At 41.5% G+C, this 17,425-nt stretch overlaps 2 protein-coding genes across 2 annotated transcripts; both read right to left on the bottom strand.

Annotated features, from left to right (window-relative positions):
- Positions 1-55: 55 nt before the first annotated feature.
- kif3cb (kinesin family member 3Cb) lies at positions 56-8,255 on the bottom strand. The gene is made up of 8 exons (XM_034576805.1): positions 6,504-8,255; positions 6,299-6,400; positions 5,988-6,110; positions 5,635-5,753; positions 4,732-4,848; positions 3,743-3,857; positions 2,420-2,598; positions 56-2,192 (listed from the first exon to the last, which is right to left on the bottom strand). The coding sequence occupies exons 1-8, from the start codon at positions 7,902-7,904 to the stop codon at positions 2,042-2,044; spliced, it is 2,307 nt and encodes a 768-aa protein (XP_034432696.1). The 5' UTR covers positions 7,905-8,255; the 3' UTR covers positions 56-2,041.
- A 140-nt stretch (positions 8,256-8,395) lies between these two features.
- hadhab (hydroxyacyl-CoA dehydrogenase trifunctional multienzyme complex subunit alpha b) lies at positions 8,396-16,679 on the bottom strand. The gene is made up of 20 exons (XM_034576806.1): positions 16,542-16,679; positions 15,307-15,348; positions 15,127-15,197; positions 14,913-15,046; positions 14,619-14,757; positions 14,389-14,508; positions 12,664-12,766; positions 12,392-12,514; positions 12,172-12,290; positions 11,834-11,890; positions 11,635-11,744; positions 11,373-11,507; positions 10,833-11,004; positions 10,648-10,734; positions 10,412-10,552; positions 10,206-10,274; positions 9,880-10,075; positions 9,644-9,758; positions 9,289-9,434; positions 8,396-9,139 (listed from the first exon to the last, which is right to left on the bottom strand). The coding sequence occupies exons 1-20, from the start codon at positions 16,606-16,608 to the stop codon at positions 8,994-8,996; spliced, it is 2,292 nt and encodes a 763-aa protein (XP_034432697.1). The 5' UTR covers positions 16,609-16,679; the 3' UTR covers positions 8,396-8,993.
- Between the last annotated feature and the right edge of the window lie 746 nt (positions 16,680-17,425).

Here is a 17,425-nt window from a genome sequence, read left to right as displayed (position 1 = left end):
GTGTTTATTGTAGCTGTCAAACGCAGCTCGGGACCAGGAAGACAGGAAAACTGCAGGAGATCATTTCAGTTTATTTGAGTAAGCACATGGACTTTGCACGGTTCCTCAGCTGTGTGGGGGGGGAAAAATAAGGCAGCAAATCCACAGCAAGCTTCCTTCACATTTTGTTTTGTTTTTTTTGGCTCACGGTTACAGTAGCTACAGATTCAAGCAACAGTTCATCAAGCATTTTAGTTAAACGTGAAACGTTAGGGGCCCCCGATCACGCTCCATCTCTGGGGCCACTGGAAATAAAGACACAGGGGAAGAGAGGAAGGATCCAGCTTCAGTTAAAGATTCAGTGTGTGAGATTTAGGTGAAAGGGATCTATTGGCAGAAATGGAATATGAAATAATCCTAGTGATGTTTTCAGGAGTGTGTTTGATCTAAATCGCACAAATTATTGTTTTCTTTGCCATAGAATGGACCCTTTATATTTAAAAACTTTATATTTACACATAAGGAGCGGGTCGTCTCCACGGAGGCCGCCATGTTTTTTAGACAAACTAAAGACCTTTTGAGTTTTTATGACAACTGAAGTTTACCACATGTTCTCTCTCATGTTTGGAAGGGGAGGGTGAGGCGAGGGGTGTTTCAGCTGCAATGTGCAACTCCACCACTAGATGTCACTGAATTCCACACACTGAACCTTTAAATACACTTTAGGTTTGTTCAGCAGGTGAGATGTAAGCTGCTGGAAAACAAATAAGTCCCACATACGTTCAACTGATCGGCCTGAAATAAATCACTCCTGTTTTATCAGCTTTCTAACAGCTTAATTTAAATAGTGATGATAATATATAAAATCAATGTGGCCTGGGTGATTGGTTTTCTTTGTAGAAAAAAGGTGCAGACAGAATACATGAATTATCCAAACTATAGCATCTAAGGTGAGAGTCTATTAATGTTGACTGAACATTTTAACAACAATTCATCAAGCATAGTTTCATTAAACAATGGTGGCCCTCAAAAGTTAAGCCCCCGATCATGCTCCATTGTCTATGCAAAAAAAAACATGAAATCAAGTCATGAAAAAATCTCCCAAGCTTGGAAGTTTGAGCTGTGCTATTCGGGTAGACCAGTAGAAACTAGAATGGCGCATATACCTCCGCCAAAGCCCAACATCCACCCATCTAGTATCTATACAGTTTTTTCTTTGAGGTTGAGCTGGAGCTAATCCCATTGGTGCGAGAGGTGGGGTTCAGGTCGCCAGCGTATCTCAGGATCAACATAAAGAGACAAACAATCATACACATTCACATCTACGGTCAATTAAGAGTCTTCAATTAACCTCACACCCAGGGAAGAAGTGGGGGGGAAAGACGTACCTGGAGAAAACCACACACAACCACAGGGAGAACATGCAAACTCCAGAAAGACCTCAGCCAAACCTGGATTCGAACCATGCCCCCCCAAAAGCCTAACAGTCCTTTTAAATTCAGTCAAGTTGCGCTAAATTTCAACCACTCATAGATATAAGTTCCCTAAATGTGCCTGTTTTTTTTTCCATCAAGATCCATGAATTCATCTTTAGGAAAATGGTGAAAATGTAAAAAATAAAAATGCCCTATCTCGCAAAGTTAAAGAAAGTGAAAAACTAAATCCTAGATCTGCCCCCTGATCCAGATCTGAACCACAATTGAATGGGTTCTTCCCTGACACATACCCCATCCTTCCACCAAGTTTTGTGGAAATCTGTCAAGTTGTTTTTTGCGTAATCTTGCATATATACAAACAACCACACAGACAGGGGTGAAAACATAACCTGCCTAGCAGAGGGGAAAAGCCAGCGAACAGTATCAGCTGAAAAAGCTCCACAGATTCATCCCCTGCATTCATGTGTCAGACATTCTTTTGGATTTAAGGGATGACGCGTCTCTCTCCGGTTATGTTGAATACGTGCTGACTAAAATCATTCTCACTCAAAAGTAAAGAAAGAAAATCAAGGCTGGTGCCACCCTGAGCTCAGGTCAGTCCTGCAGTACAGATCTATGGACACATATCAGGGGCTTGTCTGAACCGGACCGTCCAGTGAGAGAAAGGCAGCAGAGGAAGGTCTCCGTCTGTGAGAGGGAGAGAAGCTCTGAGAGGCTGACGTCAGAGCGCTGGAGGAGGACGATGATGTGACAGATGCTGCTTGTGGTGCTTGATACCTGGAGACCATAAAAACACAGATTGACATAGTTAAAAATCCAACATGTTTGGGAGGAATGTGCAGTTTGCAGCATGACTGCAAAATCTGATGCAACTCTTAACAATTCTTCACGTAACTTTGCTCTGGCTATGTTCAGTCTAATCATATATGAATCTTCCTTAATATCAGAACTCTCAGCATCTGCACACATGTTAAAACATCTGCCTTTCTCAGCCATTCTCTCACCAGGATTGGGACTTCCTGACCCTCGAGGATGCAGCACTCCTCTCTCTAACCGGAACATCCAGCACGAGATCCCCCAGCAGCCTCGGAGAGAAGGCCCTCTCCAGGTGAGCGCCGTTAAGGTTCAAGGCGAACATGGTCGGTGGAGACATGTCTAACTCCAGCAGCATGATGTTCTCAGCCTGTAAGAGGAGACAACAGTGGAGTTACAGAGTTGTTTCCTGCTGTGCTCCAAACCGCTATGTAAACCTTTGATTGCTTCTATTTGATAGATCAATTATTTATCTGTCCCAGGAGGGAAACAATCACACAGCAGCAAAACAAAAAACATTAACAGACATAACCAACACTTACATTGCACCTTTAAGCAGTTCTGGACTGACAGAGGTAAACATTTGATCCAGACAACCTGCACATCCTCATTTTTGTGCATGTTTTAAAACTGAACAGCTTGTGGATTGAAGTATTAATGGACATTTTTGATTAGTTTTTGTTAATAGAGGGGAACAATAACATAGACGAGATGGGAACAGTTTAAATGAGGATGCGAGAGGATGCTTCTTATCACCAACAAAGATCCTCACCATAAAAGTGTCTCTGTAATAAATTCAATCCCACAGTTTACTGGTTGTTGTTAATGTTTGTCTAACAGTCTTTTTCTGGGCTTCAGTAGCGTTACCCAACCAACAGATGATGAACACTTTCAATAAAAGCACAATAAATTGCTGTAAATGTGAATTCAGTATAGACTCAACCGATTAAAAACTCAAGCAATCAATTTAAACTCTTCCATTGGTTCCAGTTCTTGTGGTTATTGAGTTAATCAACTAAATCTCTTGGGTCTATTATGAAGCATCTTCAGCAAACGCCAAGTTTAATTAAAAATATATATATATATATATATATATATTTAACAGTCTCTATGTCGGCTCAATTTTCATTTATGAACTCAGAGCCATGTAACATGGAACAAAGCATGAGAACATTCTTGTTATTAAAATGCACATCATGTTGAATTGTATTATTATATAGTTATTGTGTATGAGGTGTTGGCACAGATAGGTAATGTCATCCCTCCCTTTCAGTGCAATGCTATTAATTTGCTATTATTTCAGTTCTTCATTTTATTTGATATATTACAGAACCTGCTCTACACTGATTATTCACTGCAACAAGTTAGGCTGTGAATGGTCACCATGGCTACAAGCATCGTCACATCATCCAGCAAAGAGGGCGTCTTTGAACATTAAAAAATATGAAGCGTAGGATCAATATTTCACATGCTGTACTTTTCCCAGCTGTCCTCTTGAATGTCTGAGCACTGACCTGGTATCTCGACGGGGCCCCAGTTGCCGTGGTAACAGCCATCTGTGCATATTGGCTGATTGGCCTCTTGTATCCCACGGCCGAGAGAGGACGTCTCTTGACCCGACTTTGTGGGCTGGAAAAAAAAAGACAGGAGAGGAAGGATCCAGGTTCAGTTAAACACACTTAGAGTTCGTTCAGCAGGTGAGATGGAAGCTGCTGGAAAACAAAAAGTCCCACATACACTCAACTGATAAAAACATAAATCACTCTTGTTTTATCAGCTTTCTAACAGTTTAATTTAAATAAACATAATAATAATAATATATAAAATCAATGCGGCCAGGGTGACTGGTTTCCTTTGTAGAAAAAAGATGCAGACAGAATACATGAATTAGAATCTATATAGAATCTTGGAGAAGGTTTGACTTTGTCGCCTACTAGTGGTAACATTTTACCACAATACAAAAATGTGTGCATTGCAAAAACTATTTGAAAGATGCTATGATCACATGAAACGGTTGGTGGATTAAATCGCCCGATACAAGCCTTTCACAGACCTACGTGTAAAAACAAATATTTTACAGAATATATCATGCAGAAAAGATGTGCATTAATATTTACATTTTACGAATAAAACTTAATGTTGGCATCTGCAAGCAAAACTAAAAAAGCTCTCCTAACACTCTGTTATATCATCTGCCTGTAATTTATTTAAGGTCTTATAGTGAACGTATGTTTTTGCCAAGCTAACTTTTCTTCAGTGAGTTTTACCTTCTTGTATTTAAGATATATTATACTTTACCCTAACCCTACATTTCTGGATTTTGAAGAAAAACTTCATTTAATATAGACATTGTTAACTCCTGATAATAAGGACAGTTTAAATCTAAATGTGTTTCATCCTCGATTATAACAACTAAAGTAGTTGTAATGAAGGAATGTTTGCACCCTTGATTTAACAGTGCAGTGCATTATGGTCTTTTTAGATGACTGATAGATTCACTGACCTCTCTGGTGGAAGCACCGGCTGGAGTCTCCACTGGTCCTCCTCACCGTCAAAGTGCAGCCGGTTCATGATCTTGTTCTTTTCTTCAGGAGGTATAAAATTCTCAATCAAGAGATATCTGCAAAATGCACCAAAGGAATGTGTTCAACATTTCATTCATACCACAACAACATACATTGAAAAGTATCGACAGGGTTATACACATTAAAATTGAGATTAAATGTGAACAAAGCTGATTTATTGTTTTATTGCCTCACTGCCAAATAATTAAATAAACTGTTTATACGTGAGTAGTTTACAGTTTTAAAGTTTTATGGAGCTCTCACGTTTTTATTCCTCACTCGTTTTGATGAGGCAAAAATCTCTCACTCATAGGTTTTAATTATTTAAACTCTTTTATAAATATAAACATATATATATATATATATATATATATATATATATAATATAAGCAGACTTAAAACATTTTCATCCATGTTGGCTGTGCCCTCATTGGATTCTTGAAGTTTTGCATTTTAATATATACACTGCATTGTTTTATCACTAATGTAATTTATCAGTGACTTTTATGTTGTGAATTGTATTTTTGTATTTCTTTTGGGTAAAGTTTTCCTTACACTCTTATGTTATCTTATATAAGACATAACTAAGCCTTACATGTACTTGTACATTTCATTCATGTATTTATGATGTGTGAAATAATTATAATTATAATAATAATACTACTACTAATAATAAAAGCAGGGTGACATTCTATGCAGACACTAAACAATTAAATTAAATAAAACCTACATGTAATGATCCGATGTGGCCATGAATATACAGTATTCATGTACAAAACTACACAATCTGTAGTTTTGTACATGTATCTGTGTGTATTCAGTGATGTAGGTGGTGTACTTACTTGTACTTGAGTTCCCTGGTGAGCTCGCTCTGTGTCTGTTCAAGCTCCTGTCTGGTCATGACGTGTTCATCGATTACGTCTTTAATCTCTCCCTTCACCAGCTGTAGTTTGGCATAGATCTGTCCAGAGCAGAAACGTTAACACATTAACTAAATCGGTAGTAACCTCTTACTGAAACTAACTTATCTGAAGTCATTAGTGGAGACACACAGAGACAAGGAATTGAATTATTCCTAAATATCAGAAATTGACATCTCCGTTCAGAGAAACCTGGACCCACATGAGCCACCTCCCTTATGACGTCTCCTCACGTGCAAATACGATTAACTGCTCCTGTGAGTGAGTCATCCTACCCTCCTCAGCTTCTTTGTCTTCAGTTCCACCTCCTGCTGCATCGAGGAGAAGGTTTCCTTCATTTCCACTGTCTCCTCGTCCTGGAGCATCATCTGCTGCTGGATCTCTCGCTCGCTCCTTATCTGCGAATCACGGGCAAAAGTTCAGCTTAGTTGGAATTCAATACAAAGAGGGAAACCTTAAAAATGGTCGGGATCCAAACTTTAATATCTGTATAAACATGACCCGGAAAGTAACACGCAATATTGTTTTATATGGAGTAATGAAGGAAAAAAACGTCATTATTGATTTTTTATAAATGACAAATTACCTGTTCTGCAATTTGTTGCCTCTTCAACTCGAGCATCTTCTGTTGTTCATTGGTGTGATCGATTATCGTCTTTCCTCCGACTAACAGTTTGCTCTCCATAGTCTGTGAACAAAGACACGTGATCAATTATTTATGCAGCTTTTCATTGTTCCTACAATATCCATTGGTGCTGTTTGATAATGAGACATGCAATCTTTACCAGTACCTTGTATTTCTCTATGATCTTCTCCAGAGCATCCTGATCCCACTGCATGTCCTCCACACTCTTCCTGTGTTCACTCAGGGGCCTCAACCTCTCGCTGCCTCCCTGGTAGATCAGTCTCCTGGGGCAGTCGTCGCCCTGTTTCAAGTAAAGTCTCCCGTCTGGTTCACCCTGAAGGGCCCTCAAAACCTCTGCCTCCCTCTCACTAAGCATCTCCTCCTCCACGCCTCCCATGCTTTTGCTCAGCCTTCTGCTATTTCTTCGAATCCTCCTCCTCTCCTTTGCGAGCATCCCTTGCTTCTCCAGCTGCGCCTTCAAGCGTGCGATCTCCTCCTGAAACTCCCTCAGCAGGGCGTCTTTGGGGTCCTCGTTGATCCGAGGTTTGTTCTTGATGTTCTTGGCCCTGCTGGCGTACCTAAGCGTGGCCAGGGACTCTTCGAAGTTCTTGTGCGAAGGCCCCACGGTTGCTATCATGACAGTTTTGGCATTGCCCCCCAGCGAGTCCTGGAGCAGGCGGGTCAGTTTGGAGTCCCTGTAGGGGATGTGGGTGCTCTTCCCGTCCACCAGAGCTGTGATGACGTTCCCCAGTGCCGACAGAGACAGGTTGATTTTGGCCGCCTCCTTCAGCCGCTTGCCTTTGGCGCCCGTCTTGCTCTGGCGCTCGCTGCCAGCCAGGTCAACCATGTTCAGCTTCCCAACTCGGATGTGGTCCTCGCCGTCGGGCCCCACTTCGCTGCACTCCACGGTGATGAGAAAGATGGCATGGGACCTGGAGCTGCGTTCGTTCATGTTGGTGAAGCCCACGGACCTGGACTGGTTGCCTAGGTTCATGACATGTTCGATCTCCGTGGCGTTCTTAGTCACCACCGAGGACAGGTCTTTCACGTAGACGCCAAAGTCTGGGTTTTCCTTGAGCTCCAGCTTCCTGTTGTTGTCTTTGAACAGCAGGTCCCTGATCTCCTCCTGGTAGATCTCCAGGTACGATGACCTCACCAGGTACTTCTGGTTCTGGGTCCTGGAGATGTGCGTGAAGATGTGCTGGAATGAGGTGGGTATCACCCCTCTCCCCTCCGGGTCCCATGGAACCCCCTGCATGGTGTGCGTCTTACCTGTCCCCGTTTGTCCGTAGGCAAATATAGTCCCATTGAAGCCCAGCACCACGGACTCCACCAGGGGCCTCACTGCATCGTCATAGATGTCGCCTTGCGTGGAGTCCCACCCGTGCACGGAATCGAACGTGAACACTTTCCTGGGCTCATCAGGTGGCGCCCTCGGGTTCTTGATGGTGATCTGTCCCAGTTTGTCATCCACCTCCAGGATGTTGTCGCACCCCGCCTCTCTGGAGCCGAAGGGCCGGCAGCGCACCACCACGCGCACCGACTCGCACTGTTTGATCTTAGACATTTTTTGTATTTATCTTTTTTTTTTTTTTTTTTTTAGATAACGAAAACAAACGCACCTGTCCTCGCCGCGTTAGAATAAAAACAAGCCTCTGTCCCAAGTGAGGTCCACCGCAGCCCCGCGCCGCCACGCGCACCCCGCACTCTGAGCTGCATCCTCCGCCCTGAGCATCTCCCACTGAAGGATGCGAAGTCACAGGATGTTTCAAGTGAAAAAAGGAAAAGATGCTGTTTCTGCCGCTGCCGCCGCCGACCCAGCCCACACCGCCTCCCCCGGCTGGTACACACCCTGCTCTGCGGACAATGGGAATCAGACATGTGACCTGCGCGACGAATTGGATTTGAGCTCTCCCCAAACATATGGTCTGATTCCGTGACACTGATAAATAACCCTGTGAAAAAACAAAAAGCACCTGAACGCACCTTAAAAAAAAAAAAAATGAATATAAACAAAAATATGGTTCATTAACAAAAGATTTATTTTTTTTACATCACCATTCAAAAAGGCCAGAAATATATTTTAATGTACACAGAGAAAAAGACACTTGCTGAAACTGGTACACATTCATTACTAATGTATTTTCCAATAGGAGAATATTTTTTTTAATTTCTTTTGCCTCCATTGTGTCTTTACATACGCAGTGTGTGAATAATTAGGCTCCTCCTCGATCTAGACACCATTAAGTAAATCAATAATGTTAAAGAATACAAAACCATCAATTTCTGCTGATATTGAACACAGTGGCCAGTTTATTAGGTACATGTTGATAAAACTAATAGTCCTGCAAACATAGTTATTATAGAAGGTGTTTATTAAACTGTATGATCATTTTGGAGGCTTTTTATAACTCCTTTTATAGACTTATATCAGCTAAATAACAAAAACACATCTATTTTACTGCAACACAGCAACAAAATGATCCCAGATGAGAACCCTTCTACATTTTATAACCTTCATGACATCAGTCTTAGCTACCTGTACCTAATAAACTGGCCACTGTGGGAACTTTCCGAATGCTGGCCTCCACTCAATGGGATCAAATGTAGGCATTATTATTGTTATTAAGCGCTACTGGCACATGTGGTGAGTCGGTCACTTGTGAAACCTCCTGCTGGAATCGTTTGCATGATCCAGTAAAAGTTGGCATGGAGTGAAATGGTTTCCGTACACGGCCTCGTACTTTCTCATCTTCTCCACCAGCTTGTCGGCGCCGAATGTGTCCACGAAACGGAAAGGTCCTGGAAGCAGGAAGAGATTTTATTAGATATCAGATAGAATATATGATTCTAGGAGACTCATTACTGTGGGTGATGCTCTTCCCATTGACATATATTGAGCATACAGACACTGAAGTTGCTCAGAATCATGATTTAAGTTGAAGTCTGACCTCCGAGACAAGGAGGGAATCCCAGTCCAAACACAGCCCCGATGTCTCCTTCCAGAGGGCCGTTCAAAATGCCCTCTTGCAAACACAGCACGGCCTCATTGACGAATCGAGAAACAAGCCTGTACTGCACATCAGAGTCCGATGAACTGTAAGAAACAAGTATTTCAATGATTAAACAAGTGACAAATGGACAATGTAATAGTTTAAAAGCTTAACAGGTTTTGTATCCTTTTAAAATTAAATCTTTATTAGTAACAACTGGAACAATATATTAAGTTAACAGTGTGTTCAATTATAGTTTTATAAGGTAAATGTCTGACTTAAAACTGTTGTTACTTCTGCTACTTCAACTTACACAGCAGGGTTTGGTGTTAACTTGTATTTCTCAAGGATCTCTCCAATATCTGGGTTGACCTCTTTGGCTTTGAGTCCTGGCGTGTAGACGTAGCAGCCCTTCCCCGACTTGCGGCCTTGAGCGGAAATAACAAGCGAGGATTAAACATTCATACATTACACGCTCACATTAATTAACAGGGAAGTTCGTCATCCAACTAAAGGTAGACCACAGTCCTTCACTGTGACCAGCCATACCATTAAATCCCATCTCCACCATGGTCTTCAGAACCTCCACATTTCCACCTCCAAAGCGAGAGCCAAAGGCTTTGCCCAGATCCTCAGCCACATGGGCGGCTACGTCGATACCGACTTCATCGGCCAGCGTGGCTGCACCCACAGGGAACCCAAAGCTCGTGGTGAGTCCATCCAACTTCTTGGGGTCAACCCCTTCCTGTGAGTGCATAATGGATACATGAATACCGTGTGTATAGGAGCTTTCATTTGTAATGAGTAGGATTTGTATAAGTTTTTCATCTTAACACATTAAAACTACAGTATCACAGCTACAGATTGTGGTTTACCTGAAGTACTCGTACAGCTTCCGCCAGCATTGGAGCCAAACACCTTGTGGTATAGAATCCAGGTCCATCCTGCAAAGACATTAGTGTGATATATTACTGCAGCAACTCACATGTGAAGCATTGTGGAAATTAATGCTGAACTTTCATCTCCAGCCACTTCCAACTTCATTGTTGCATTTGCCAAGGAGGTAATGTTTTCAACTCACCCCAACAACGATGATGACTTTGCCCTGCTTCAGGCCGACTGCCACAGCCGAGGCGATGGTGTCCTTCGACGTCTGATCAGTGCTAATGATCTCAAGGAGCTGCATCTTGTCGACTGGAGAGAAGTAGTGCATTCCAATCACCTAGAGATAAAACAACATTCAGCATCATTGCTTTTTAAAAAAAAATTATATATGAAAGTACGGATTTTTTAATTACACGGCTCCCAAGTTCAAACCTTATCTGGCCTCTTGCTGGCTGCAGCGATATCCTTGATGGGCAGAGCGGACGTATTGCTGGCAAATATGCAGTGAGGGGGGGTGACCTGCAGGCAAATGTTTGTTAGATCAAAGTCGCACACATTTAACGATTAGGTGTTAATTGTAAGAAAAGCAGAGTCAGCATCTTCTCAGTGACACTTACAGCCTCCACCTCCTTCAGGACTGCGTGTTTGATCTTAATGTCTTCAAACACAGCTTCAATAACCATGTCTGCATTTTCAAAGCCACTGTAGTCCAGCTTGCCGGTCAGGCCGGACAATATGGAGTCTCTCTGAAACGACGTGATGTTCCTTTTCTTGGTCTTGTCATTGAGCCTTGAAAGGAATGGAATTCAAATCATTATGGGGGTTTTCAAGTGACCTGCCATTTTGGTTCATGTAGGTGAAATATAAAACATTCATATCATAGTTAATGCTATGAAACAGCTGCGCAAATCAACAATACATGACAACCAGAGCCTGACCAATTCATTAGTTGGTTGATAAAAAGGTATATTAAATCTATATTATTTTCAAGTGGTTGTATTTATAGTTTTCTTTTCATTTATAATATTGTTTTTTAATTAAACTGTAAAATATCAAGCCTCAATTACAGGTCTTTGTCATAAGGGTTTGATAACGACAAATTGTTCAAATACATATCTAAAAATGTGTGATGTGATAATTGCTGTGTGAAAACCGACCCTTTGTAAACCTGCTGCTCTCCTCTGGCCAGTCCAGCCACTGTGGTGTCCTTCAGGATTGTGTGCACGCCTTTGTCCACCGTCACCTGAGCGATACCTGCTCCCATCAGACCTGCTCCCATGATGGCAAGAGTCCTAATGGTTACCAACAAAGAAAAGGAGAACAAGATACCTGTTTAATCAACTTGAATACCACGAACTGGTCTGAAACATGTGCTGATTGTCCAACATCACACACACGAGCTCTGTGATACACACTTACTTCACTTCTCTTTGAGGAGTTCCAAAGCGGTTCTTCTTGCACGCAACTTGACCGTGGTAGAGACCAATCAACGCTTCTGATTCCGAAGTTCTTGCCAACTGCCCGAAATTCTGTGACAACCATGGAAATTTGTGTTATTCACTTACACAATGAGCTACTGTAAATACTAAATTTGAAAGTGGTATTGAACAAACCTTACCTGAGACTCCGCTAAATATCCAGCAACCGGACCTTGTTCAACTCCAGTTTTCACAGACTGACGGGAGAAGCAGCAACAAACGACAGTTACATTGCAAGTCATGTTAAAACTAAAACAAATTTCCAATGACAGAAGAGAGTCCACTACAGTATTTTCTAAACAAATGATTTTCATCTGACAAGTGAATTATCAAACTGACACTCACATCATCTCCCTCACTACAATAAAATAATTGCACTTGCAATCATTTAGCCTTTTAAATCAGGCTAATTTCTGCCATCCTGATTTTCAAATATAGGTGTTATAAAAATTGTTGCTTAGGAGGAGCTTTTACTTACATCAATGATTTTAAGGGGTGCTGGATACAGTCCCTTGCTCTGCTTCATAACTTTTCCGTGGACAGTTTTGTAAATTTGATTCCGCACAAACCCAAAGCCCATGATGTAGTCTTGAACTTCTGTGGCAAAAGAACATCAACTCTTAAATAAAGTTATTCTTCCACCTACAGAAATAAATACATTCAAGTCACAAAAGAAAGTGAAATGCAGCACAACTGACTCTGCATCGTGCCCTTCTCTTTGCGAAGAGAGATTTTCTTGTTGACGATTCCTCTGGCACATTCGATGGCAACTTCCTCCAGGTAGTCTATCGTTCTTTCTTCTGGACTCTTTAGCCCAGGTCCTAGAATACAAGCAGAGATTATAACATTAATCATATTAATTTCTACTCATGCACAGTCCAATATTATAATGTCTACAGGTGCTTATACTTTAAAAGTACATATTTGAATACAGCTCAGTGTTTTTTATTATATTATTTATTATTTTTACCTAGAGGGTCTACAAGTTGGTCGACGAGCCCCATCTTCTTGGCTTTATCTGCTCGGATATTTCTTCCTGTTAGCATCATGTCAAAGGCATTGGGTAGACCGACCTAAAGACAATAAAAAGAAAGACAAGACAAGAAAACTTAAACTGACGGTTTTGTGCTGTGTATAGATGCACTAATGTGAATTTTATTTTTAGTTAGGAACACAAGTTATACTGAAGTCAGTTGTACTCATGACTGTTGAGAAGTAGACAGAGTGGACAAAGAAGGAAATAATCTGTTTGCAGGGTCGTGTAAACATCCTAAACCAATTATGAGCATTAGCCAGATTATACTGCATTATGGCTGAGCCTTTTCAGGCTTCATGCTCAGACAATTTACCACTAAATAGGATGTGTTCACATACCATGCTCTGCATCATCCTGCAACCTGTGTGCAGGCATGTAAGAAAAAAAAAAAGCGGTGATCTAACAGGATTTGTCCGATCTGAGAATCACCACTGCATGTGCACACGGTAAGAATTTCTACATTGCGGTCACAGGAGTTTCCATAAGGATATGAAGAAGCCAGCCAGTGGGAAATAGAAGTCACTGACTGACTGGAGTTTGCCTTACTTATTGTAAACATGTAGGGAATTATTGTCAAAGTAGAAGTAAGCATCTTGTGTGTTACATTACATCACACATGTCATTTAGCTTTTATCCAAAGCGACTTCCAATTAGTGCATTCAACATCTATGAGGGGCCATTTGGGTTCAGCATCTTGCCCAAGGACACTTCGGCATGGGCTAGGATTCAAGCCGCTGACCTTCTGGTTGGAAGACAAACCACTCTACCCCTCAGCCACAGCCGGTTTTAGTCCTCACAGTAAAACCTATTTCTGATTTATCAGAGCTTTTTTAGAATCATTTGATCTTCATGTCTTTTTATATATTTATTAACCACTTCACAAAAGTGCCACAATGGTGTTAGAGTTTTGAACTGGCAGTTTGGCTGGCAGCCGGCTCTTATACAACGCTCTAAAGTCACTTCCCATAGATTCTTGTGTAAAAAAGGCAGAGGAAGCTCAAAAAATAGCAGAGCGTGTGATGCTACAAGCCCCTGGGCCACATGAATATATGCATTTAGGTCATTAGCTGTCTTTCCACCTCTGTTTTGCTACTGTTTCATCCACCCAGCGGGTTTGCTCACTGTGTCAAACTCTTTCCCTTGTTTTTCCCCCCCTCTTCAGATCCACTCTGCAAGACTGTCTGCCTACATGGCACCTCTGGAAGGTCAATTCCAGTGCAAGCTGTGCTCTCAGATCAGCTCCACTGTCAGGACAGAAAATACTAACAAAGAGGAGCCTGGCACACGGACCCCTCTCTGGATCCAACAAATCTGCTGCAGCCGCAGATAATCTAAATCCTTGTGTGCAGTTTTTATACTTCATAACACTGAGACACTGCGATTCAAATTTGGGGAATATAGCAGTCTCCAGGAGGAACACACACGTCAATATATTTTTGCAAGTGCTGGTTAAAAGTTGCGCTAGAAACAAATGTCTTTTGTTCCCAGTTCTTTATTATCTAACTCTACATTGCAATTCAAATGATTCAACTGAGGCTGACCATCTGTGGTCGACATGTCATGTCTATGTAGAAGTTAAACGACAAACAGGAAGGAAAACAGCAGTGCACGTATATACTTCAAATTGAGAGAACATATGAATAGAATTTCTGCACTAACCATTTTGGGGAGTCTCTGCGTACCACCAGCTCCGGGTAGAAGACCCAGCATGACCTCAGGAGTACCGAGAACTGTTTTCTTGCTCTTTGTTGCAATTCTGTAGTGGCAGGCAATGGCAAACTGAAATGGAAAAAATGAGCCCATTAGATAAGACATTATGATCAATCGTCCTTGTCAAATATTTCCAGTTTAGTAAGATGTATCTGGCTGCTGAAAAAGTTCTTGTTCACCTCTAAGCCACCGCCTAAGCAAGAGCCATTGATGGCAGCAACAATGGGCTTTGTAGATTTTTCAACCCGCTCGAACATCTTCTGCCCGGCCTGAGAAAGCTTGGTGACCTCTTCTGCATCGTTGCAGGCCTGGATCATACTGTAACAGAAGTAGAGTGTGTGAAAAGGAATCAACATGAAAAACCTCTTCAACATTTCATTCAGATAACTGAAGATCTCAATGTTAAAGGTGCAAAAGACTATTATTTTGTTTCAGGAAAATGAATTGAGTTGATATCAGGAGCTTTTTCTTACTTAATGTCTGCTCCTGCGATGAAGCATCCTGGCTTTGAGGAGATGAGGACCGCACTCTGAACAGCATCGTTGGCCCACACTTCATCCATTACTTCGGCCATCTCCTTTTGCATTTGGACTGACAGGGTGTTAACCTAGACAGAGAGGTGACCATTAGGTTGACTTTTGATCCCAGCAGTAAAAACTCTCACCTTTACATTTAATGAGCTCACACCTTGGAGCTCGGGTCGTTGATCCGTACAACAGCGACGTCGTCCTTGACTTCATAGTTCACGTGAGTACGGGCTAAAAATAGAGGAGAGATAATGTGGAGTGAGAAAGAATTGTGTCACTCAACAGGGTGACCACTTTTTAAATATTAATTTAAAAAATATGTATTAATTTGGGGAATTACCAAGCATGGCAGGAGCTACAGAGAAGGTGCGGAAGTTATTGCCTGTGGATAAAGAAAAACAAGAGTAAACAAAACATTATTATACATATATAATTTTAGCAAGATTTTAAATAGCCTTTATAATGGCCTGTTTTTAATGTAAAGACTGTTATTGTTGTTTTAAGTGTGAGCTACAGGATACTGGAATTTCCAAGGGGTGGGCACTAAAACAATCCAGAAATTATTGCAATATAATTTTCCAATATAATAAGTCCAATATATATCGATATATTGCTAATGCATATTTTGTGTGTTTATCTGTCATGTGAAGCACTTTGTAAATGTGTGTAAAACTCTTTAAATTTTCAATTACTCATTTTCCCCTTTTATTTTTTCAATGTTAAAAAATTCAGGGGGCTTTTAAATTTCAAAATCTCACGTGACAGATTTACTTCCATATGTGCATTTTAAAAAGTGTTACACAAACAAACTATTATAATTATTGAAATCTATTCATATAAACATTTTGATCTTGATAAGGTCCAGGCCTCGTTTATAAGACACACAACCTGAAGCACATTTCCAAACGGATCCAGCCTTTCCAAACATATTAAACACGAGGCCCTGACACCTGCACCCAGACAGAAAGAAAGTCCTCACGCACGCACGAGTATATGAGACGCTCACATATCCTATCCATGACCTCGAACGGTCTGATCCCTGCTATGCAACCCAGTGGAACACGACCCTTCACCTACATTCTCCGCCCACAGCTCAGACAGAGAGTTGCCATCACAGAGGCTAATGAATGACACACGTCTCCAACACCCTGCTCGCACCGTCACATCACGGTTTAAACCACCGGGACACTCACACACTCAGGAGCAGAAGTTAACAGTCTGATGTAAAACTTTTATTTCGAGCCTCCTCTGCCCTGACTGAACTCACGGGACGCCGTAGCAACCAGCTGGGTTAGCTAGCTAGCACATGTAGCACGTTTGCACTCAAGTTTCCTCACTTAAAAAACAAAGTTCCACACTCGCGCTGTAGTTTAAACGTTCACCGACATGTATATGTGTTGAAAAACCAAAAGGACACTGTTTTACAAAGCACTACCACGCGTTGCTGTGTAACATTCTCCGAAGCTAACAGCTACGTCCAACAAGCTAATTACCAACTGCGGCACGTAGCTAATCAAGGACTTTCATTGCCCCCCCTATCCGCGGGTCATCTTTATCTCTTTAGGCAGCTTGTACCTGTGAGGAGCGCGTATCTCCTCGATGTGAATCCGGAGAGAACACCAAGGGCTCGGGTACCAGCCATCTTGGGAGCGGAGGTCAGTCTAGCTGGCTAGCTCGCTGTCAAGTGTGCTGTCAGGAGACTGGGAAGTCCGAGCTACGTCCCACAAACCGGAACAATCGGAACAGATGCTGATTGGCGCTCGTCGGAAATTCCCGCACGCCATTGGCTGACTCGGACGACGTCACCGCTCATTAGACGTTCAAGGACAGTAAAATGCTTCTAAATTCCAGCACTTCCTCATCATGACATACGATGAATAATCTCCTTTTTTGTTTTAAATCTAATGTCTCACTCAAATAATTTAAAAAACAGGTTTTCAGGCAAATTTTAAATCTGTTTAAATGTAGAGTGAAATAATTCCTGGACTAGATGGAAGTAATGGCAGCATGCTACCACAAGGCGGAGGTCGAAATCAAACTTGAACCTGAGAATAGAGTATTTAAGTAACTGCATCAGGTTTCATTTAACTTTCCTTTATTTGACTTTGCATTGAGTTATAAGTCAAGTTTTGGTAAGAAGGAGGCAGATATAGGGCAAATACATCAAATGTTGTTTTATGTCTTTATGTAACTATATGGATTGTATTTCTTTTTATTAGCACTTTTTTCTGTAGCAAGTCTCCTTGTAAAATAAACATATCTCATTGTTCCCTCAAATGAAAAGACCAAATGAATTTGCCAAAACAAAAAGGAAAATATCCAAATGAACTTCAACGCATGATTTCATCATGATCTTAATCTCCTTCACCTCTATCCTCAACTAACTTGTTTTCTTTCTTGCCCAATCATTTACTGTCTCATACCACTCTCTACAAAATTCACTGTGGCAAAGCCAAATG

The sequence above is a fragment of the Hippoglossus hippoglossus genome, chromosome 22 (genome assembly GCF_009819705.1).
Source record: "Hippoglossus hippoglossus isolate fHipHip1 chromosome 22, fHipHip1.pri, whole genome shotgun sequence".
Taxonomy (NCBI): domain Eukaryota; kingdom Metazoa; phylum Chordata; class Actinopteri; order Pleuronectiformes; family Pleuronectidae; genus Hippoglossus; species Hippoglossus hippoglossus.
This window is presented reverse-complemented; position numbering and strand designations above follow the sequence as displayed.